This window comes from Olea europaea, chromosome 15, assembly GCF_002742605.1.
Source record: "Olea europaea var. sylvestris chromosome 15, O_europaea_v1, whole genome shotgun sequence".
Lineage (NCBI taxonomy): Eukaryota > Viridiplantae > Streptophyta > Magnoliopsida > Lamiales > Oleaceae > Olea > Olea europaea.
Window position 1 is genome coordinate 24,272,771 of NC_036251.1, and position 24,620 is coordinate 24,297,390.

At 33.1% G+C, this 24,620-nt stretch overlaps 2 protein-coding genes and 1 long non-coding RNA gene across 5 annotated transcripts; all 3 read right to left on the minus strand.

The window, feature by feature from the left end:
- Positions 1–344: 344 nt before the first annotated feature.
- On the minus strand, positions 345–1,922 carry LOC111410557 (eukaryotic translation initiation factor 4B3-like). Its single transcript, XM_023040964.1, has one exon. The coding sequence runs from the start codon at positions 1,807–1,809 to the stop codon at positions 664–666; it is 1,146 nt and encodes a 381-aa protein (XP_022896732.1). The 5' UTR covers positions 1,810–1,922; the 3' UTR covers positions 345–663.
- Positions 1,923–6,229: 4,307 nt separating this feature from the next.
- On the minus strand, positions 6,230–11,887 carry LOC111410558 (probable magnesium transporter NIPA6). 3 transcript variants are annotated; one of them, XM_023040968.1, is made up of 10 exons: positions 11,390–11,476; positions 10,460–10,947; positions 10,248–10,304; positions 10,054–10,144; positions 9,813–9,973; positions 9,578–9,705; positions 9,325–9,462; positions 7,720–7,812; positions 7,500–7,617; positions 6,230–6,889 (listed from the first exon to the last, which is right to left on the minus strand). In XM_023040968.1, exons 3-10 carry the CDS (start codon positions 10,255–10,257, stop codon positions 6,765–6,767), a joined length of 864 nt encoding a protein of 287 aa, XP_022896736.1. In that variant the 5' UTR covers positions 10,258–10,304; positions 10,460–10,947; positions 11,390–11,476; the 3' UTR covers positions 6,230–6,764. The 3 variants fall into 3 exon arrangements, with proteins under 3 accessions (XP_022896736.1, XP_022896735.1, XP_022896733.1); XM_023040967.1 differs by lacking the exon at positions 10,460–10,947 and having other exon boundaries at positions 11,390–11,887; XM_023040965.1 differs by lacking the exon at positions 10,460–10,947 and having other exon boundaries at positions 11,369–11,887.
- Positions 11,888–14,150: 2,263 nt separating this feature from the next.
- Positions 14,151–15,807, minus strand: LOC111410559. Its single transcript, XR_002705713.1, has 2 exons — positions 15,766–15,807; positions 14,151–14,549 (listed from the first exon to the last, which is right to left on the minus strand). It is a non-coding gene; the product is annotated as an uncharacterized LOC111410559 (long non-coding RNA).
- Positions 15,808–24,620: the final 8,813 nt, after the last annotated feature.

Here is a 24,620-nt window from a genome sequence, read left to right on the forward strand (position 1 = left end):
ATTATTAAAATTAATTATTAACTTTATTTAGATTAAAATTTAAATTTCAATAGATACCAAACAAGACTTATCAAAGAAAAAAAAAGGTAATCTCAGAATTTGGGGGGTCACTTGACCCTGCAAGACCCCCCTTGGGTCCGCCCCAGTACGAAGATAACCACTGAAACATAGCACCTATTTGGCCCCTATTACATCTCATCAAATTAAATTAAATTTTTGTCTCTCCTATTTACAACCACACAATTTTTAATAAAATAATATTACACGTAAATCGAAAATTTTTCTTTCTTTTACAACCATCAATTTTTCCAAAAAAAAAAAAAAAGGATCACTATTTCCCCATTATAATCAAAATTAATGGGGCCAAACGGGGGCATAATTTACTGTCTTTTTATGGCCTTATTTTCCAACTAATGATTTGGATAACCAAAACAAATTGATTCACTTAGGGCTATACTACAATAGTAAATTTTGAGACATTTGCCATATGCAGAAAACAAGCACATAAACATGTTCATGCATTTCATCAAGGAAAACTGGACAAGTAATTTCCACAATCACAGAAGTAAACCAAGAAACCAATTCAATCAAGCTATTAACATTTCAAATAATTCAATGCTTAACCAAACGACAGTTTTTTCACAATTCATGTAATTTCAGAACCTAATTTACCAACCTCTGTGGATGAGAATCAACAGACTCCATCTTCCTCCAAGTACTCTCCTCCTTCTGCAACCTCTCCCGCCCATTACCATTCCAAAAACTTCTCTTCCCAGCTGCCTGGCTATCAGGGGATCCAGTTCCAACCTCTTTAATCTTCGTAGTCTCAACCTTCTCCTCAATTTCCTTCCAATCTTGTCCCTTCTCTTTCAAAACATCTTCCCTTGGCCTTGCCTCTCCGAATGGGTTATTACCCTTTGACTTCACCCCATTCTCACCTTTCTGCCCCTCACCCACGGGCATTGTTCTTGGTTGCAAATTTAACCTCGGCCTGCCACCAATCCCACTGCTCCCCTCCTCTCTTTTCCTCCCCCATGCCTCAGAATCTGCACCATTAGTTTCAATTCCCCCTCGTCTCTCCCTTAAATTATCAAATGCTCCACCAATTTTGCGTCCCTCCTCTTCCTTTTTCTTTACCCAACTATCTGCATCTGCGCCACCGTTATGGGACTCCAATCCAAAACCCCCTCTCCTTTCGTATCTCTGAGGTTCAGGTGGCATAAAAGACTTATTGGAACCCCAATTATCAGATTCATCCGCCCGGGACAGCGAATCCGAGAAAAACCCTCCTCTCTCCCTTCTCTCAAATCCATTACCAGCCGTTAATTTCTTCCCCGCCGCCCAATTATCAGTCTCGTCAGCGCGTGAAGGCCCAGACTCCCCGTTCGAGTCCCTATTAAAGCTTCCCTGGCGACGTGGCTGCTCATCCCTCGACGGCCGTTCGTTGTAGGAGCCGTAGGATTTGAAGCCACCGCCTAGCTTATTACGATCAAGCTCCTCACCGGTGCGCTCGCGAGGGCCGGTGGGAAGGGCCAACAGTTCATCAGGGGTTAGTCCCTTGTTGGCGGTCGTCTGAGATGGCTTGTAAGTCGAGAATTCCTGAAGGGACAGAGTTTGAAGCTTCTTCTTCTTGGTCTTGGTGGCCGCCGCCGACGACGCCAAGGATGGAAAATCCGCCTTATCACCTCCGCCGCTTGCATTTTCATTCACATAGTCTTGTTTGTGTTCTTGTAGGAGCTCCGACTCATTTTCCTCCGCTTCCAAAGCCCATCCGCCGGGTTTAGCCCATGCGCTCACTGTTGCCGCCATTGTTACTTTATCTCTCTCCAGAACTCGAGTTAGTGAAGGTGGGTTTTGTGAATATTTGCGTTCGTTAAAGAGGCGAAGGGTTCCAATATGGGAAATGATAAGGGTCCCTACTCCCTAATTTTTATTGACCCTTTCAGAAGTAATCGTTATGTGAGAGGGTGAATACCTTGTATAGGATTGAGTAATGAAATCGTCAAATCAAATCGAAATATTTTCCTGAAAGCTGAAACCTTAATTTGATTTCACTTGGATTCGTCAATATTTTGATTTTGAGTCAAACTAAACCAAATCGCTTCAAAGAGGTTTGATTTAGGTTTCAATCTTTACAAATCGTTTATCAAAAGAAAATTTTTTAAATAAATTAGTTTAAATTTTATTTAACACAATTAAATCTTAACATATTTCAGTTAAAAAGATATATACATATTAGATATAATTCAATTAAACTCAATTCATCAATCATATCCAAATACTCATCAGTTATAATTTCGTGAATGTTAAATCCTCAAATTGGATAAAGTGTTGAACAACTGCTGCTAAACCATATCTATCGATCCTCCATTATAATTGAGTAAACAATAAAATTTATATTTTAATTCAAACTTGCATATTTTATTTCCTTCTATAATTTTTTCAACTTTTGCTTAAATTCAAGTCAGATTGTCAAAATTCTTTTATTTTTTGGTAATCGTTTTCTATATTTTTATTGATAGTTATGTTGTTTTGTTCTAATAATTATGAGGCTCCCTTAAAGTAATTCGTCAATATTGGGATATAGTAGAAGCTTTGAATGACTCATAGGAAGTCATAGTGGCTAGGTACTAATGTATTTGATCATTTTCTTTTATTAATTATTTTATATCATTTAACTATAATCAATAAATTCATGTACTATATTTTTATATTTACGAGGAAAATAAATAATGTATTACTATTACAGATGGACGTCATTAGTATTGAATAAGAGTTCAAAATATTTATATCATGTCATTGCATTATAATGACTATAATTATATAACTTTGATATGAATTTTTTTTTAATGATGCAATTTATGTTTTAACCAGGAATCTTAGACTAATATTTATTATTTAACTTATTTGATATATATTAATTTTTTATTTGTTAAACCGTGGTTTTAAATTGAATGACACAAAAAAAAAATGATTTGGATTGGTTTAGTTTAGAAATCAACGTGGTTTGATTTGGTTTGAAAAAATTTCAAACTCTTTAAATGATTTGGTTTGAAAATTTGTCTCAAATCATTCAAATCGAATCGTGCTCACCCCTACCCTTATGCGTAAAAAAGTATGTCCAAAAATCTTTATCCTTCGAATTCGAATATATACCATAACACACGCACACTTTCGGATTTGATCCAACAATGGATATCCGATATTGATCTGATATGGGAGTATTGAAATAGTTGAGATGTGATGTGTGTTGGGTGATTTTTGCAAGAACTAAGGAAAGTATTCGTTTACTACATAAATAACGAATTACTTATTCAACTTTGCTTGGTGTACACTTTTACATCCCTTCACAATGAGGGGCCCACAAATATTTAATTCATGCAAGTCCCTTCAACATGTGTGGAGGCTGTACTCCATGATGTACAAATGACTTTTACCTTATTCATTTCACTTCTTTTAAGTGATTTTTTTGGTATACCGTATATTGCATATACAAGCCAATTATTTATTTTAACATATGCAACAACTAATCAAATTATAATTTCTTTATTTTAATAATTCGTTATTTTGGTACAATTACATTCAGCATTCAATTTTTTTCTAAAACTAGAAAAACATAGATAAATCAATTTTGATATTCAACAATTAGAGGTCACATACCAAACTAGCATGTCCCTACTATATAAAAAGGAGAATGTGAAATTAGTAAATTACTGTGAAAATCAACAGTAAATTTTCCATTTTATCTCATTGTAGCAATTTTTTTTTTAATTGTGGGAACAAAAACGACGCCGTTTGTCTTCAATCATTTCTCTATTTTCACACGTCATTTTACTGCAACCATCACCTCCACTATAATATTTCTCCATTTTCACACCCTACTTCATCTCATTCAATCCAACTGATAAACAAAACAAATTGAATGCTTTAACAAATTAAACAACAACAAAATTAGAGCCAAAAATAAAAAGAAACAAAAAAAGAGTGATTATAAAGTTTTTAAATTAAAATTAAAAATAAATGTTATTTAAGTAAAATTGAAAAAAAAATTTGTAACACGAAAAGAATTAAAAAGAATTTTAAATCAAAAAAAAATTATTTATAATGTAAACAAAACAAACTCTCCATCCACACACACATAGATGGAGAGGAATCCTCTCCACACACTTGGATGGAGAGGAATCTCTCCGTGCACAGAGTGAACAACACTTCGTGCACGGTACATGGTAAAAAAAATTTCCCCTTTCCACCCTTTTCCTATCTTTATCAGTATTTGGAAAGAATGTAATGAATCCATCTAATTTTTGTTATAATTACAAGAATTAACAATGTTAGTTCCTATTTATATAATCATTGCATTCCCTCTGCTATGTTGTCTTATTTGTGATTTGATCTATCTATAGCTAGATGGAACATACACGCGCAATATTGAAAATTTGGTTCACAGTGTGTGCATGTTGGCTCGTATGACTGGTAATGAAAACCAAAAGCGCAGCTTGAAGGCATCAAGCTTGCAGTGCCTTTCAGCTATGGTAATTGCATAATTAAAGCTTGTTCAGTGCTTTTGAATTTCTTACCTTTGTGCCTGTTTATCGATCCAAATATATTTTGGTTTTATTCATATGTCTTTTGGTAATAAAATTATGATTAACTTGGTTTCTGAAGATTGTCCCTCTTCACCTGTTGCATCATTTATGCTTCAACTGTGGTATTTTTTAAACCTAACTGGCTGGGTTTTTTCTTCTTCAGGTGTGGTTCATTGCTGATTTCTCTCATATATCTGTTGATTTTGATGAGGTTTTCTTGCTTTGCCGATTTGCTCTAAAATTTTCTACGATTTCCAGCTTTGAGTATCCAATTCTACATATTTGTTTTCATGAGCAAAAATTTTTGGTTTGCATTGGGTCTTGCATCCTAATGTTACTCAAAACACTCGATGATAATCCCGTTCCTTTCCTTTTTTTCTTCTTGCATTAAAGATATTTATGATACCTGCTTCTTTGATGCTTACAAATTAGTTCTGATGGCCAAGCTATAGAAATAATATTGTTGCTAAGTTATGTATGTGAACATTCCAGTTGGAAACAGGCAATACAACTCTAAGTGCTACATGTACATAATAGTTTACATAATGGTGTCCATAATTACACGTGGTATTGAATCCAACCTTTAATTTAAATTTAACACTTGCACATTAACAATCGGATGATTGCTACATCACATTATGGACACCATTATGTGCAATAATTATGTACAAGTAGAATTTTCCTTTGTTTTAACTAGATAATGTGGAAAGCTGTAGTTCAAGTGACTTGCAGTAATTTTGTAATCGACTAGATTACCAAACAGTGGATATATATGCTTGGAGCACTTTCTTTGTTTAAAGATTTCTTGGTCTATCTACAGATATTAATGACAATTACATAAGGTAACAAATCTCTTGATCAGATCAACGAATTCCTGCAATCTAGTAACAGAAAGTCACCGAAAATAGACCCAAAATAAAAATCCAAAAGGGGGTTCAAAAAAATCCATTAAACTTCGTAAATACTTTTTCTAAATTCTACACATTCTATACTAATAATAACATAATAAATACAAAACTTGTGCAACGCACGAACCGCAGACTAGTGTTAATCAATTTAACGTTTCATTAACAATATTATTTAGATATTCCTCAATAAAAAATCATATATTCACTAATAGATGTTTATAAATTCAAAGTAATCATTTAAATTTTTTTCGAAACGCAAGATCAAACGACCCAAAAAAATAAGGTTCAACACCACCATACCTAAAACTGACACATGATATCCTGACTCAATAATGCCACTGTGGAATTTTGCTAAACGACCCACGCCTTTCACCGCACCGATGACCGCACTCTCACATGGCGCACGGTCCCACCTGAATAAAAAAATGCCGACCCCATGTGTATGTGTGTGTGCGATCACCTGCGCGGGTCGTGTAGCATAACTCTGCCACTGTGATAGGTTAGAAACAGAGTGAAATCCAAAATTTTAAAAAAACTGATGTGGCATGTTTAGTGCTTTTTCATTTCAATATAATACAATAATTACAAAAGCCACAGTAGCTTTCTCTCTCCACTTCACGTGGCCACTGAAAGAGCCCCTTCTCTCCCACTTCACCTTTTAATAGTAAAAGTGACTAATCTTAATGGACCTTGAATCTAGCAAAAGTAGAAGAAAATTGACTGAACAAAATTCCAAAAGGAAAACTTCGGATTTTTTGGAAGAGAAAAGGAAAGAAGATATATATGCATAAAAATATCAATACAAACAAAATGGCCTCACGCGAAACTGGAATGTTACAACGACATATAAACAAATCACCCGAATGCCCCCAAAAAACAGGCAAGCATCTACTAACAAGAAATACACGCTGCTTCTGCATTAACGCTATTGCTACAACCTCAAACAATGATTAACGAAACAAATCAATGATCATATAACCCTCAAAACCGAAGGATACAAATATGTACATATACCAATGAGAAAATCCTTGACGAGACCAAATCTAGGCGACTCCTGTGAAGCTTAAAACGGCTGGCTTCTAAGATTACGACCATACCAACTTAAAAAAAAAAAGTGAGAGGTCATGCAGTATTTCTCTAAGCCATCAAAAGAAAACTTGCAGAGAGATCGCACATCTAATTTAGGCGCCCATGAGATTTTCTAATAAGAATAAGAAACTGTGCTTTGCAAATCAATGATTGTACTTTGGATGCCAATACGGGTCCGGGATTATGTTCTCACATTCGTCTCAAGGGGAAAATTTAGTTGGTCAAAGTAATCAGAATTATGCAACCTGGTAAAATGTTCATCCTCCAAGCTTTTTGTTTGATCTCCATCATACCAAGTTATGGTTCCTACGTAAAATAGACAGTGGATACCATTAGCTCACACTAAAATCAGTGTGAAGAGTTAAAAGGCAAGTATAATGCTCGTGTTAGGCTACATTTTGAATTAGAATAAGAGCAATCAAATTACAAAAAATGAGTTCTCGACGGCTAATAAATTTTAGCCTGCGTTACTTGTTTATTCAAAGCTTTCCTTGGTAAATATTTGCATGACAAACATCTCAAACAGTATACTTGGTTCTCAAAATAAGGATATGTTAGCATGAACAATTCTAAGAATGATCGCCAAACACAAACATCCTCTCTAATATAATATTCCACCTATTCCTAAATAGTCAGTGACTACAGTATTAACTTGTTATTTAAAGCAATAGAATTACAGTAAATTTATACCTCAAATAACAAGTTGTCACCTAAGATGACCATTGCAGACTATTACTAGCATTACTCATACTAGTCCCATCATTTTTCATAGCCGATGTTCTAATCCTTAGGACTATGCAGCTGATATGATAGTTGCAAGAGCGAAGTTTCATTTCCATGATTATATGACACTCAGATCAGAAGCCTAGTACTCCCTAAAATGAACAACTACACAATTATTCACTTTTAACTATACCTTGTGACGTTGCTTGTTCCTCTTCTCTTGTCATATGAAGTATGACTGTTCCTGAAAGCACAGTGACAAATCCACATATCTCAGACAATATACTGCTCACATTCTGACCTGACCAATCCTGCAGAACAAGTATGTGGCGACATTGATAGTTAGCCATCTTCTGTTAGCTGTAGTTAAAAGGGATGCGGATGAGATACAACTTCGAGTAAATGGCAGTTACCTTGAACATTATAGCACTTGCAATGATAGTCAGAGTTGTGAACATCACATAATATATTGGAGAAACAATTGCCGCACTGAAAGTGTCTAGTGCCTAAACAAATGACATACAGATTGGTAAAGTCGAAAGAAATTAACAAATGATTCAGGACAATGTAAAAAACTAATGGTTAGTGTCAATAGAACAAGAATGATACCTAATTTGATAAGTTTGATTTATATATTCTTTGTTTTAAAATCTCCCAAGCACCTAACAAAAAAATTAATATAACTGGGCATAGTCAAATGATCTCCCTCTGCCTATTGAGATGTCCATCATCTTGAGACTTGCAGTAAATAAATGCCAAAAGACTATTCCTACTCAATTAAGTACCAAAAAGTAGTTATTGTGACCCAAGTTAAATTCGCACTTTTAATCTAGATTACTGCAATACAAATGGGACGTAATGGTCATTGGATGAATTTTGCAAGAGATTAAGAAAAAAATGTTAACCTCACATGACAGGAGGAATAGATATAAATGCTAAATGAGTGTACCCTTTTCTCCACACAGTAGCATGCTAATAGCAGTGGGAAAAATATGGAACAACAAACAATGGCATAATATAAGCCTAAGGAACCTAAAGTGAGATCATCACCTGCACACATTGAATTTGAGTGCTAAAGGACCCATAAGTAACAATAGCTTAAGCCTTTCACGTAACTTATAGCCTTATGGTGATCGTCAAAATTAAGGCATCGGTAGTGTCATGAGCTCGTGGGCGTAACATAAACTACCTAGATGATGTTAGGATTAAAAAGTAGTTTTACAACTTGAAGAAATAGTAATTTGTTCCGGACGAAACAAAGAAATCACCCCTCACGTGCGAAATTATTGAAGATCTCCTTTAAGATCCAAAAAAAAAAAAAAAAAAAAAATCCAACCTGCACAAAGTGTTTTTTTCCCTAAACCTGCACAAAGTTGCAGCCAATGTATGATGAATTTTGATTGATAAGCAGGAAAGTAGTTATTTTGGAAATGTTAATTACAATGACAAGAAGTGGACCGTTTATATGGTGTGGATAATTAAAAATAAAATTTGGCAGAACAGTATATTTTAACTAATACGTAAATCGTACAACTTTGTATTGAAATAATTCTCTTTAAACACTAGATTGTAAATGGCCAATAAGGCCATGGCTTAGTTCACCGGAAACACTGTCATTCAGCTCGTCCACAAGTTTCACCTGAGTTGTAGGCTTATGAAGTAACTACTTGTGCTTTTCTTCCTACTAAAGCCAACTAAAACCCAAAACTTTTCCTTGTACCTGCAACTCCCAAAACCAACGTGGCACAACACGCAGCTTCACAGACACAATATCCTGTGTATGGAACCACTAGATTGGTTCTTTATCTTCAGTAAAAAATCCTGAAAGTTTTAATGTTATAAAAACGAAAAACAAAAAAAACTTTTTTCTGAATGAAACTTCCGATTTCCATGTTTGTTTATTTGTTTTTCTAGGATCATTTAACAAAATATCCAAAGATGTAATGCAAAGTACTCAGAGCACAACCCATCAGAGAAACACCAAAAGTTACCATGATTCTTAATAAAAATATGACTACCTTGTTGAGATAATTTAACTGTGCGATCACACAGATTACTGCAACTGAAAAGAAAAACCAAGTCTGGGGATATCCAATTTGATTGATCCCCTCCAAAGTAAGCTTTATTGCAATACCAATAGCCTTTATACTGACTACCTACATGGTAACATTCAAAATACAAAGCAAGTATGAGACAGAAGTTCTCCATAAAATACGGTAGATATGCATGTCACCTTAAAATCTCATAATAGGGCATAAGAAATGCAATTACCGTTAGAGCACCCACTAGGGAACAAATTCCTAAGTAAACCAGTATGTTTGTCTGCCCATAGTGAGGCTCAAAATGTAGAATCAGAGCTAGAACTATTGATACTGTAGCCGCTACATAAATCAGAAATGCTGTAGACAGAAGCAATGAGAAGAAATGAGCTGTGGTCCAATAAAAATATCATTCAAGGTCACAAGATTTGAAAAGAAAATAAACTACATAAGAAAGAGGAGGCAACCTGGTTGAGTAGCCAAAATCCAGATTTCTTGTACTGAAGTTGGCATTTGTTCCTGAGGAGCATGAATTACAATTACTACAGATCCCACAATGCAAGATACACATCCCAGTATACCCATCTGTCGCAGCTTCTCTTTCAACATAAAGTGTGCCAGAATAGCACTATCAGATTCATGAAAAAGGTTAGTTATGTATGTTATCGAAGCGTAGTTATCACGCTCAATTGAAGTCGAAGAACATACCTAACAATTATACTCAATGCACCAAGAGGGGTTACAAGAACAGCTGGAGCATAAATATAAGCTACAAAATTTGCTACTTCTCCAACAATCACTGCATGCAAAGGCAATTAGCCAGTTGTTGATATAACGTCGGAACGAATTCATGCACTGGTAATCAGAAAGGAATAAACATTATTTACATATCCACAACTTACTTGTAATCATGCCAGTCCACCAAAGAGGTTCTAGTAGATAAGTGTAGCCTCCAAAACCTGCGGCATTAACAGCATAAAATACTCAAAAGGAATTAAACTGGCTGAAAGTGCACGCGTGTGTATATATATGGACGATATGAATCAAATAAATCTGAGGAATATAGAAAGCCATTTCAGATTTATTGAGATACACAAGTACATTATCTTTCTACCTTTCTTTTAACATAAGAAATGGAGGTTGTGTATAAAGGTTAATGGATCAAGGATAATTTGTTGTGGGGCTTGCTAAATAATTCCAAATATCATGCATGCACTCCCAAATTACAGTGGCCTGTTCATCCTTGAGTGGGGTTTTGTTCTGTTCTTAGAAGTGACAACTTCAGTCCCAAATGAACTTTTGAGCTTAACTGCCTTTGTATAAAGATTTCTAGAAGAGAATAAACCCCTCCATATGCAGTGTGACTGTAGTTTCCATTACACGTCTATGCCATTTCCATCACTGACAAAGACACCAGCGCGAACACTCCATTGAAACATAGCTTTGAAATACAATAACACTTCGCCAGCCAAAGCTCATATTTAAGCATTCATCAATTGCACGAAAATGAGATTACTTGCATTGGTGAGTCACGTCTCATAATTGACAGGCATAGTCTATCACTGCACTTGCTCATTTAAAGCTCAATAGCGTCCTTAAAGCCTAAATTATAAAATCACAGCATGAAGTCTAGAAATTAAAATTCTCAGCCACACTCATCTTCATAGCTTGACCTTGATAGCAGTAATTTTGTCCCAATATATACTAAAATCGTCAATGAATTATTCCATTTTCTCACCATACCAACTCAACTGATAGTACTATAGCATCAACATTCCAAATCAAAATGCTTGGGTTAATCATTATTTGTTAGATAGTTTGGGACGATAATTCCTAAAGACATGAAAGACAATTTGAAATTGTTTAAAAACTAAAAATAGATTAGAGTCTAATATATTCCCAATGTTAGCCCGTGAGACAACCAGTCGTTCCCCTCGAAATCAATTTACAAATACCGACTCAATATAGCAGAGATATACCTAACTACTCAAAACACTAGAAAGCAACGACAAAAAAAAAGTACCATAGATTGAACATTCCCCACCTGCCCGAGTACCCGCAGCAGCAGCACGCCTGAGTCCTTTCTTTTTCAATATAAAGCTCGCTCCAATAAACAAACTAGACACAATTGCCAGTATTAGACCTCTCGTATTATCCGACGCCCCCATATCTCCCCGTTTATCTTTCTTCTCTACAGTAGACACTACATACACCAGTGTATATGAACTATAATACTGTATAGCATTACAACAAAATCCAACGAGATCAAAAGAAGTTCAATTTCCGCTAATTCAACCTAAATCACGATGCGAGTTTCAAGAACAAAGCTTCAAACTGGTGCTCGGACAAGAAGTTTCGTGTCGAGTCGTTGTGTAACAAAAACCTTTGAACCGTACGGTTTCGACTTGGACGCCGAAATCGGGAATTTTAGTGTGTCGAATCGGGAAAAATTCACCGGTATACGATTGTTTCGCGATGTTGACGTCGTGTTGATTTATGTGGTGCTGTGATTGAAAATTGACCGTCAAATGTATTAGTACAGGATGTTTTCTAGCTTAATGCCAAATGCGGATTCTGTTCATTGACGGGAATGTCACTAAGGTAAGTTTGATTAAAATGATTAAATTTGAATGGAAAGAAAATGAATTTTCGAAATTTAAATTATCAAAAATTTATTTTTTTGGAAATTGTTAATTTATAACAGTGCTATCAACTAAGATTTTGATAAATTTTAAAATATTATAAATCCCAACAAATTTTATAGATTTGAATAGATTTCTCAAATTTCATAAAAATCTCATCAAATATGGTGAATTTTAAAAATTTTGGTTATTTGTATATTCAAGTTTGAAATTCATCCAAATCTTTTAAAATCTCCATATTAATAAATTTTATTATAAATTCACTAGTTATTGAGGATACCTAAATTTTAAATGATTTAATTGAATTTTATTACAATCTCAATTGGAACGCCTAATTTTTAATGGATTTTATTAAAATTTCAATTGAGGACACTTAAATTTAGAATAATTTAAAAAATTCATTGCAATCTCAATTGAGAATACTACTCTTCTTAATGTGTTTGATTGATATAATTTTTCACCTAAAATATGTTGAAATTTTTTATCTTTTGATCTTCATTTGGCTTTATTTTTTATGAAAATTCTTAATTGAAGAGACAAAATTTGTTATAATTGGGGGATAGAATTTGGTCCAATTGTCAAAAAAAAAAAATTAAAAAAATGGCTGGAAATCCACAAAGTCATGGAATTGGCACATTTGTGGAGGAAAGATGGAAATCAATTTGCATGGAAAATATTTGCTATCAAACACTACCAAAATGTGAAATATGGAATTTCCATGGAAACAAGCCCTAAAATTTGTAACTTTTATTAATGATCTTCAAAAATATCACTTTTTACGGTAAAAGTTCAATTTACCCTTAGTTATGCTGTTTTCAGAAGTATTTAATGCTCATTAATGCTTTGACTTGAATGTCGTTAACGCTATGAAGTGATGATTTAGCCCCCATTTGTTTCCCATTTTTCCTATTAAAACGAAAAATATAATCGTTATCCATCACATCAAGTCATCAAATTTGAATTTCTATTTCTTGTGTGGAGTCTATAACGACTATATGTTTCATTCTCATTTTTACAAAAATGGGAAACAAACACCCCCCCTTAATTTTCATATTACAAAAATTGGATATACGTATATTGTATTGAGTAATAAGAATTTTGTTAATTAAAAAAAAAGGAAAATGATTTCGAAAAGTGGGCATAAATAATTTTTTTCTACCATTAACAAAAACTTAACTTTCTAACCATCTTCTTCATTCCTTCATCAATAATACTTCATCAATAATACATTATTGTTGAATTCATCATCCATTTTGAGATATCAATATGTTGCAAATTGATATATTTTTATCTTATAACTTACTACTTTTGAAATGTTAAATAAAACAATGTCCCTTGAAAATTTCGAAATCATTATTCATTAATTTGTTTTATTTTTCAAGTCTTTTGATATAAACATACAAAAATCATCTACAAAAATGTTGTAAATGATTTCATATTTAATGAAGTATTGAATTATTTATTGAAAAGATGTTTTCTTATTATAGTTGAGAATTGATTATCATCATTAATATTTTGTGTAATTTCTTCCGATCAAACCCAATAAACATTTTACAGGATTGCTTCTTTAATGATTTATTGTACAAATTATTCGGGAAGATGATTTTACGATATTGATGATATACTTAATGTGATGAAATATTTGTTCCAATCATCCACATATATGCTTCCCATCAGTTTTGATAGTTCAACTGTCGGAATTGACATTAAGAAACCTTTGGGTTAGACATTTCGAAACTCTCAGGATAGACATTTTCAACTATCGATTTGACATTTTGCTATTACATGAATTTACTATTTGAATGTGCCACTTTCATGATATTAATTGTTGTCATATTGATTGTGCACAATTCTTACCATTACAATCTCAACTATTCGGTATAAACTAGATAATACAACGAGTATATAGCAATGAGTAGATACGGTAACCATAAAATCAATTAATGTATATGAATCACTAACATCATTCAAATTTATTCATTAGATTTCCATATCATACAACCTCTCATCATTTCAAGAGAATGATGGTCATTGCATCATAAAGGACTATCGATTAAATTGAAAAATTATTGGGAAGTCCATATAAATATTTGTACTTGGCCAAATATACTTAAACTCGACAATGATTATAATACACAACTAATAACAGTTACACAATCAAGCTAAACAACTAGCTAAACAACTATATTTTCACAAACTAAAAAATACGCATATATGAAAATAAGTTATATATTATTTTTCATCATCAAAATATAAAGATTAGATACATGAGCTTCATAACCTACAAAATTCCACTATTCTCAACCCTTCAAAAATGGATGACAATACTTTCCGGTCAACAAGTTTCAATTATTTCATGTTTTTCCTCTCTTTTTTACCACTCCTAGTGTATGAAGTTCAATTCAAAGCAGATGATATTTGAATTTGCGTCAAGTGTTGCTTCTTCATCACCACTTCTTCATTTTCAATTAGATTAGTAGCATTGGAAGACAGCTCCTTTACTAAAAGATGGCGCTGACGTGCCGTTCAGGCACTCCTCCAATAACATTATAGTTTGTCAATCTATTCAAAAATCAGTAACATGAACAAATATCAATGGTCAAATGATAATATATAATACATTTACTTCATAACACACATATAAGAGTAGATGATTTGTGTTTGACATCATATCATAACTATCAAGAAACAATAACCAACTGTCAGAATTTCAGATCATAACTGTCGAGAATGATAATTTATCTCGACATATGGATTTGATAAGAATTACATATGAATTCTCCATATACTAACATGAATCGAATATTTGAATCCTCAAATTGAATTTAGATCAAATTTAAAAACATATCAACTCAAAAACTCAGCCCACATTTAAACTAAACTAAAAAATTTCATCCGAACAATACATGAACCGACCATAAATCAATTCAACAACTCGCTGTTAGTAAAAGATAAAAAAGATCTCAACATATGTATTTAAATTATTGTACTTACAAATCGAATAATCAAGTCTTTGAGAAAACATGATCACATAACAAACATAACTCCTTATTCATCCGAAATTGAATCAATGCCTTAAGAAAAAAAATATCAAAATGTTTAGAAATAAACAAATTTACAAATAAATGTAATTAAGTTGATTTAGAAATTAAAAAATGAAACTAACTTCATGCAAATTCAAAATCATATTCATAAAACAATACAACAAGAATTTAGTTTAACAATAACCCCCCAAAACAATAACATATTTGGAAAAAAAAATCTCTATAAAGCTTCAAAATCAAGTAAAATTTTCAAAATCATATAACTAACACTAAACAAGAGTGTATTTAAATTTCATACATCATTGTTTCCAAGTGTAGCATAAATGTAATTCACTGAACAAGAGTGCACTACAATTTTCACCTATTTTCACTTTTTCATTAGTAAAGTATATATGCCATTAAAAATTAAGTAATCCTAGTTGCAAATCTAAATGAACAAATATAGTTCAAAAAATAGGAACATCACATAAAAAGTGCAAAAATAAAGGAACAAATCTATATTTTTCTTAAACCAAAAAAGTAAAAATCAAAGAAACTAGAAAATTCTACCCAACATTAAATGGAAAATGCTTGAAAATATCAATTCTTCTAGGAACAAGAATATGGTCACTTATTAAATCGAAACCATGCATATGAATTTTTCCCCTCAACTTCAAACAGGAACCAACCATAACACAAATAAAGCACAAATTATTCAAAACATTTAAATCTAAAAAAATGAAAATGATATTTACCTCGATTTAAAGTTGGAGCCAAATATGAACTGACGAATATTGAACTTGATATGTACTCCAACTAGGTGTAGGTATCAATCGTGAGATGTGGAAGTGATTATTGTGGGGGTGAAAACTCTTCAAATTCTCCTTCACCGTTTTGTGTGAAATGGATTTAGAAAGTGGATATGCAATATGAAATTGGTTTAGAAAGTGTGTTTGCAAAATCGGGATACATACAAAATTGGAAAATGGGTTTAAAAAGTGGGGGTGGGTGGCTTTTGTGATATATTTTTTCACTTTTTGTACTACTTTTTCATCAAATCAAATGAATTTTAATTGAGGACATGCAAGGTATTTAAATTTTCTAGGCGAGTAAAAATGTTCAAAAGTTTAATGTGGCATTTTTAAAAATGCCAATCCAAAAAGCGACAGGAGGTGCAATTTCCTCTTCAACATTTATTTATAAAACAACAACAGAGGTCCTTTTTGCATCGTAGTCTACAACTCTCACAATAAAGCATTCTAAACCTCAATTATTTTATTTTATTTTATTTGCTCAGATGTAGAGTGTCAAAATGGGTTGGTTGACTCAAACGACTCATGTGCATGTAGGTCATTTTTCGAGACCATATTGAGCCTAAACCAACTGATCTATTTAGAATATTTCAAATTTATTTCAAAATTTTAGATTGATCGACCTTCAAACGTGTCAATATTGCAAGATAATTGGGTCGAGTTGGGCCAGTGCATCATTTTGACAGCCCCTGAAGTATTGAATTGCTGTAAAGGGTCCTTGACTTATTACTAATGTGTAAATTGGCCCTGAAGTTTCTAAAGAATACAAATTGGTCCCAGGATTATCGGTGTTGATCAAATCAATCAGTCTCCGATTTTTATATGTGCTTCAAATTAGTCCCTGGGCTTTCCTTTTACGGTAAAACCAACTCTTCCAGCCCAATATCATGAGTCTAAGGGGATGTGGGCTGAGAAATGAGTTGGGTCCTATTAAAGAGAAACGGCCCACTCCAATTTTCCATCAACAATAACGGTAACCCTTTTGGCAATGGCTAAGCTTGCTTCTTCAACCAAACACAATCTAATTTGGGGTACTTACACAATACTCTTACTTCTGTGGTCATCTTAATAAAAATATGACAAACTTAACATACAATGTAATTTTTACGCTACAAACCTGAACGCTGCTACAAAACTAAACAGCAACAAGAAAATTTTCAACCTTTCCAAGCTCGAGAAATCAAGGAAAAACGAAGAAGAAATCTTGCACATACAAACAAGATTAAGGCCTACTTCAACTACCTTTCTTTTACTGTTTTCTTCCCCAAATCTATAAATAAACATAAAAAATTTACAGCTGTTTCGTTTCGAATTTTTTTGTTCAATTAGCTCCCCAAATTTGCCATTTTAAAATCGTTTAATGCTCTTTGCATAGATTGTAAAAGCAACAGTCGAAATGAGCAATTTTGAGCTGAGCAAACTTCTACTTGAATATCCTAATCATCTTAGTGCATCGTCCCTATCACTTTTCTGTCAAATTCAAGATTATGTTTAGTTTTTAAACCATATGACGTAAATAATTGACATTTATGAACGTTCTTTTTTGATGGTTTTGATACTGTGATTGAAAAAATAGTAAAAAATTAAAATAAAATAGCATTGATCTTGAGAGGAAATGGATTGAATTAATATATTTGAAAATTTAACTTTGAGTCAATTAAAGCGACGTATGCAAGGTGTTCATAAAAATGAGAATGTGAAAAAGTGATATTCTCTATCAACTTTATCTGAAAAAAGTAGTAATATGTGTAACACCTCGAATTTTTCTTATGAGACCTAAACTTAATATTGGTCATTTGGCAAATGGAATGATCCATGTCCAGTCTTGTCATCAAACTAAGTTCAAACGTTAAAAGATAAGCTAAATCCACTTATTTGAATAAAAAATTTACCTTACGTACGTGTACTTTTATAATTTTATCGTAAACTATTTGGATCGAATATTTTTAAGTATTTGTAGAAGTTGATGAAACATATCGATATTATATTCATTATGTAGCTCATGTTAAATTATATAAATTAGGCTCAAGAAAAAGTAATTTTGAGCTAATTATGCTCGAGCTATCCTAATAGAAAGAAAAGCATTATCCTCGAATATTTTACTAATATTATAATAATAATAATAATAATAATAATAATAATAATAATAATAATAAATGTACGGTTATAGGGAATTGGAAAAGGTAATTAAGTTAACTTCAAACCAAAACAATAACCTTCACTTTAAATTGGTTTAAATTTTATTAACCAATGATAATTAATTTCATTAACCCTCATTAACATAAAAAAAATGCCTTTTAAGTTATGTAAAAAAAAAAAAAAAAAGGTTAAACCCCAACCTTAAGGGTCCCCCACCGCCCCTACCCTGGAGTATCGTGAGGGAGGTAAATCGCAGGTTATGCCTCCAAAGATATAGAGTGGAAGGCTGCTTGTACACTTGCACTTACCCAAAAATCAAATCCATATTTCAAGATTCGAACCTTTGACGCGGCAGCGTCAAGCAAAGTTGGATTTCTCCACCCTCCCCTTTTACTACTTGGAGATGTGCCCTGGGAGCACCTTTTAAGTTATGTAATTTACATGCATGGTAGTGGAAAATATATGTGTGTGTATATTTGAGATGGAATGATTTTTCTTTTACCATGAAGTTGATATTGTACACATTTTCACAACACTTTAGAGATTGAACAAAGTATCATATATTTTTTTTTACTAGCTATATTTTTTAGATATCTTCGTAAAAATTGAGAACACATCGTGCAAAGTGGTAAGTTCTTATTTCTTGATATTTATATAAATTTTGAAATGAAATACTATGAGGCATTTGGGTTGAATTCTATGTTAAATCTTTCGGGAAAGACCGTTAAGTTAAGTATGTTAAATCCTACGGAATTGACCTTTGGGTCAGTTATATTAAATCCTACGTGATATAGATATTCTTATAAAATTTCTTGAGCAATAAATATAAGAAATGTTGGTATGTTATGTTAGTTTTATATTTATATCATATTATAAGAATGCGTACGTATTCTTACTAAAATTTTTTCAAAATACTCATGCTTACAATAACTTTTCAAAGGAGAATGAGATGTGTGAACGCGTGGAAGATTGATCAAATAATGTTTATGGGGTCGTCGAGTAAAGTTTTCTGAAAACGTAATTGTCAACTTTTATTTAAATAATATTTTTATATTAATGCATGTTATTTAATATTTTAGAGATCCATCATTGGTCATTTTATGTTAAATCTTAACTTAATAGGTTTGGAATGAAGTATTTCAAGAATTATATTCAATATGAAAAATTTACTTAATTTGTTATTTTATCGTTATCGAATTATCGATCACATTTTCAAATTTCAGCATTTAATAAAAGTGATATTTCCGCTTAAATTAGATGGAGAAGATTTTGATAACACCTCAAGCCTATTTTTATAAAATAATAAAATAATGAAGATGAAAAAGATTTCAGGGCGTTACAGAAATGTATCAGAGCTCGAGTCTATCTTTTCTGTAGACCGCTTCATTATGTGCAAATATCATCATGTGTGAGTGTGATTTATCTACATGAATAATATTGTACATGGTATTAAAAAAAAAAAGCTGGGGTCTACCTTTCTGTAGACTGGGAAAAAAATATATATTTTTCTTTATTTGTGTGCAAACATCGTTATGTCATGGAAATATGATTTATGTGCAAGCGTGTATATGACTGGCCAACCCATATACATAGTGTTAAAAGGTTCTAACCCTCTGTGCGCCATGGAAAATGCTTTTTTTAATATAGTTTTGTAAGTTTCTTATTATAAAGAATGTGTGGAAAATTGCTTCATACATTTATCGGAGCTCATTTCTGAATAATCATATGTTCCATCAAGGCAAAAATTCAGCTCAAAAAAATTGGGACTCGAATAGAGGAAATTACATCAAAGCCTATTTTTAAAGTTTACAATTCATTAAGGGAAAATTACCTAGAAATCTGAATTTAAAGATTAATTTTCAAAGAACAAGAGATTAAGTTTCATTTTCACAAATCAGGTCTTAAATAAATTTTAATAATTAAAATCAATAAAAATATATTTATAAAATTGAATACACGTATTTAACTCATCTAACCCCATTACCCCACCCACACCAAGAAATTTTTTTCTTCTCTCTCTACCCACTCTCTCTCTCTCTCTCTCTCTCTCTCTCTCTCTCAACATTTCTGTCTTCTCTCTCCATTGACTCTCACCTCTCTCTCTACATTTTTTATTCTCTTACTAAAATCACTACTTCCCCCTTTCTCTCTCTCTACACCAATCCTTCTTTGACGGACAACTCCAGAATTGAGCGCGACATCGGAGTGGATGCACAAATATGTCTCTTCGCCTAAGTGGATGCGCTGGGATGGTCACATTGCCGGTGGAGTTGAGGCGCAGCGATACGGACTAAACTCTTCTCCGACGTTTCGAATCACGACGGCGATTTGGACTTTTTGTGCAGTGTTACGGACTTTTGTGTGGTTTTATAGATCGTATGATTTTTTGGTAAATTTTTCGACAAGTTTTGTAGCGATTTTTGAGATGGTTATTGTGCAGGCTGTGATAGTGTGCTGTGGTGGTAGTGATGGCTTGTTTGTGGGTTTTTTTGGTGGGAATGGTGGTTGGGTGCGGTTTAAACGGAGAGAGGAGATGATGGTGGTGGTGGCAACGGGTTTGTGGAATTTTTGGTGGTGGTGGTGGTGGTGGTGGTGGTGGTGGTGGTGGTGGTTGGGTGTGGTTTAAATGGAGATAGAGGAGATGGTAGTGGTAAGGTCGCCGATGGCAGCAGAGACATAGTGAACGAGGAAGGCCAATGTAGTGCCAGATAATTGAATCTTCTCAATTTAAAAGTGCTCCATTACTTCGATTGTCTGTTTGCTGGTAGAAGAGAAGGAAAGAGAGATTTTGCCTCTTTTTAGCAATTATCACAAATTCACGGTTGGCAAAAATGTAGTGGCTTGTCCTTCATCCATCCTTGTCTTCTGGGGCTAGGAAACATCATTTTTATCTCGATTATTGCTTTGAAAAAGGAGCAAATTATGATATTGGTCGCGATGAGTGCATATTTGTTTGTGGTGACCCCATGTGACCAAATTTGTGTCTGTTGTGACTATTTGTGACGAAATTTGAGATTGACCTTGTCATAGATAGTCACACTGAATGTAATTTTGGTCACAGTTAGTAACACCGAAGTTAGAGTTGGTCACTGTTAATCACAGATAACGTGGGTCAGTGAATTGGTTACATACAATCACAAATTCGATTATTACTTTAAAACGAGAGCAAATTATGATACGGGTCGCGATGAGTGCATATTTGTTTGTGGTGACTGCATGTGACCAAATTTGTGTTTGTTGTGATTATTTGTGACCAATTTTGTGTTGATTGTGACCGATTGTGACATGAGATTGACCTTGTCACGGATAGTCACACTGAATGTAATTTTGGTCACAGTTAGTCATATCGAAGACAGAGTTGATCACGGTTAATCACATATAATGTGGGTCGATGAATTGGTTACATAAAATCACAAATTAGATGGTCACATAGAGTCACATTGAAAATAAATTCGATTACAAATAGTTACATATAATTCATCTCACCTGATTAGGTCACAGATCTAATAGAACTGGTCACATGTCACAGATTTAATGGAACTGGTCACATGCCATTGCCTAAAAAAAAAGGGATACAACGTCAGTTGCCGGAGACCATTGGAATTGTTGCGGGAGGTAGGTTGGGGTCGCCGGAGAAGTTGCCGGAATGGGGTTGGGGTCGCCGGAGCAGTCACCGGAGTTGTCGTCGGAGAAGTCGCCGAAGATGGGGTGGGGTCACCGGAGGTAGGATGGGGCAAAGAGATAAAGAGATTTGTTTGAATTTAAATTTTAAAATTTGGTGGGGGTGGTGGTGGAATAGGTAGATTAATTATATTATATTATTTTTAAATATTTAATAATTTCATTTATCGCCTGATTTTTGTAAAATTCCAAGAAGTTTGTTAGTTTAGAAATCTGATTTTTATATGTAGGATTTATGTGGTCTTCCCATTCATTAATCAAATTTTAAATTTAACATTTCATAAACCCGGTTATAATTAATTATTTATTTATTATTAATTAAATTAATTACCACTCATTCTCATCTACTCTTTCTCTCTCTCCCCCCCCCCCAACGTTATTAGCTGTGTCTATCACCATCCCCACAATGGTTGAGGAATGCAAGTGTAGATGGCAGAGGAGCTACTCTGTGGCAATGTCATCTTCCACTCTAGGATTGTTACCATCGTCTTCCTCTCCTGCTGCATGCAGATCTATCTATTTACGGCAAATCTTAACTTCACATTGTTGATATGGGATTGATCGGAGGCTACAAATGAAGGGAAATTTGGGCGGTATGTTTTGGAGGTATCAACGTGAAGAAATTGACTCACGTTTGAGGGAAAGATGGTGGTCTGATGCTGTAGTCGACGATTTGTTGTGGACCTATGGTGAATGTGGTAGTGGTTGTGTTGTGGTGGTGTTGATAGTTGTAAAGATTGTGGGTTGGTGGAGGCTCTATTGAATCAACCAAGTGGTGCAGGCAATGCCGTCGCAATGATGATGTAGTTGTGGTTTTTGGTGATGGGTGTTGGTTTGTTTGAGATGGAGATGGCGTTCTTGTTGCTAGTTGTTGTGAGATGCTGGTGGTGGTTTTGGTAGCGATGATGTTGGCAACAATGACACTGGAGGCAATGGTGAGATGATGGTGATCACAAATTATTTGGTTGATTGTAATCAATTTGGCTAATGTGGGATCGATGAACATGTTGCCAATGAAATAGATAAATTGTTATCAATAATTTGATAATTTGTGATTGTAAAATAAGATGTGACTTATAAAATTTGTGATTTGTGACTGATAAATAAATTGTCACTTATAAATTTTTTGATTCATGACCTATGAATAAATTGTGACCTATAAAATTTTTTATTTAATAATTTCATAATTAAAATTTAATTAACATCTAACTTTTTATGTTTTGAACATTATTTTTTAATTTTGAAATATGTCATATTTAATCTTTTAAATATGAATTTTTCCCACCCCGAATATCAAGCTCCTATTTGGCTTCCATTTTTTTCAAATTAAAATTAGTGGAATGATATTTTTTTTAAAGAATGAGTGGTTGGAAAAGAAGGAAAATTTTCGATTTACATATAATATTATTTTATAAAAAATTGTGCAATTGAAAGTAGAAAAAAATAAATAAAATTTAATTTAACGAGGGCAAACGGGACTTCTCAAGATCCGGCAGATGACCATTAGCTGATCCAATTGCACTCAAGCTCTAATCCCTATCGCTAAATCAATGCGTGATATTTTCGTTGGGCAGAAAAATGCGCTACGTATCCAAGCACGTAATCACACACGGCATCCAACGCTCCACTTTGTGACCATATTGTTGTCAATGACAAATTACGCAATCTGGAAGCTAATAGCATGAGAGAGTGACATTGGGATGAACGACGATAACAATGGTGGAAAAGGACAAATAAAAGAGAAAGAAGACAAGAAGAAAAGGATTAATCATAAGAATATCTTTAATCGTTGTTGTATAAAATAGATTTAAATTATAATTTAGATATTTAAAGTAATCGAAAATCTCCCCAATTTAGAGGTGCAAAGAAAACGTGAGTTGCATTTTTCAACAGAAAATGTAAAAAGGATATAAATTTATATATATATATTTTTTACATTTACAGTAGGCCAAAATTGAATTTAGCCCCTGTTTGGCTCACATTAAATTTCATTCAATTTTTCTCTCTCGTATTTTTAATTACACAATCTTTCATAAAATAATATTACACGTAAATCGAAAATTTTTCCTTTATTTTCAACTACTAATTTTTTTAAAAATAAAAAACACCATTCCATCAATTTTCATTTTCAAAAAATAGGGTCAATGGAGGGTTAAATCCATTGCAATATAAATGAGGGTATGATAGTAATTTTGGAGATATCAATTTACACTATCATTGAAAATGCTCATAATAAGAGAATGAAGTAAGCTAGATATTTAGCCCCCGTTTGAGCCTCATTAATTTTCATTACATTACATTTCATCTTTCTCTTTCCTATTTTCAATCACACAATCTTCCATAAAATAATATTACACGTAAATCGAAAATTTTTCCTTCTTTTTCAACCACTCATTTTTCAAAAAAATACTATTTCACCCATTAAAATTTCCACGTAATGGGGGCCAAACAGGGGCTTATTTTCCATCTCTCTTGATTCGGAGTACGTAATTACAAAATAAAAAATTAGTTCATTTATTCCTCGATTTCTAGATAGTACAAATAGGGACAAATCAAATAGAGTTCTAGCTATTACATATTCAGCCCCCGTTTTGCCTCCATTCTCCACGTTTTTTTTTTTTTTTTCAACCACACAATCTTTTATAAAATAATATTATAAACAAATCAAAAATTTTTTATTCTTTTTCAACCACACATTTTTCAAAAAAACATTACTTCAATCATTAAAATTAAACTGTCTTAACTTTTTCTTGACAAAAATAACCCTCCATTCACCATCCGATTCTCTGCACCCACACGCCAAAAATCCCCACTAATTTTGCAATTGCAATTTTTGTTATCCGATAAAAATCGCGTCTACTTTGAACAAGAATTATTAATTATAATAAATAAATCACTTCCAGAACCTATCTTTCTCAGATTTGAAATAGTAAAAGAATTGACCGCGTCCACTGATGAATTTCATAAAAAAAACTGGG

What these genes read in the sequence shown, in the direction of transcription:
- LOC111410557 (XM_023040964.1), bottom strand. Translation starts at nt 1,809, where the DNA reads ATGGCGGCAACAGTGAGCGCATGGGCTAAACCCGGCGGATGGGCTTTG.
- LOC111410558 (XM_023040965.1), bottom strand. Translation starts at nt 11,513, where the DNA reads ATGGGGGCGTCGGATAATACGAGAGGTCTAATACTGGCAATTGTGTCT. An exon ending in GATTTTGGCTACTCAACCAG is followed by an intron (nt 9,706 to 9,812) that starts GTTGCCTCCTCT and finishes TTCTGTCTACAG; the next exon opens with CATTTCTGATTTATGTAGCG. An exon ending in GGAACAAGCAACGTCACAAG is followed by an intron (nt 6,890 to 7,499) that starts GTATAGTTAAAA and finishes TATTTTACGTAG; the next exon opens with GAACCATAACTTGGTATGAT.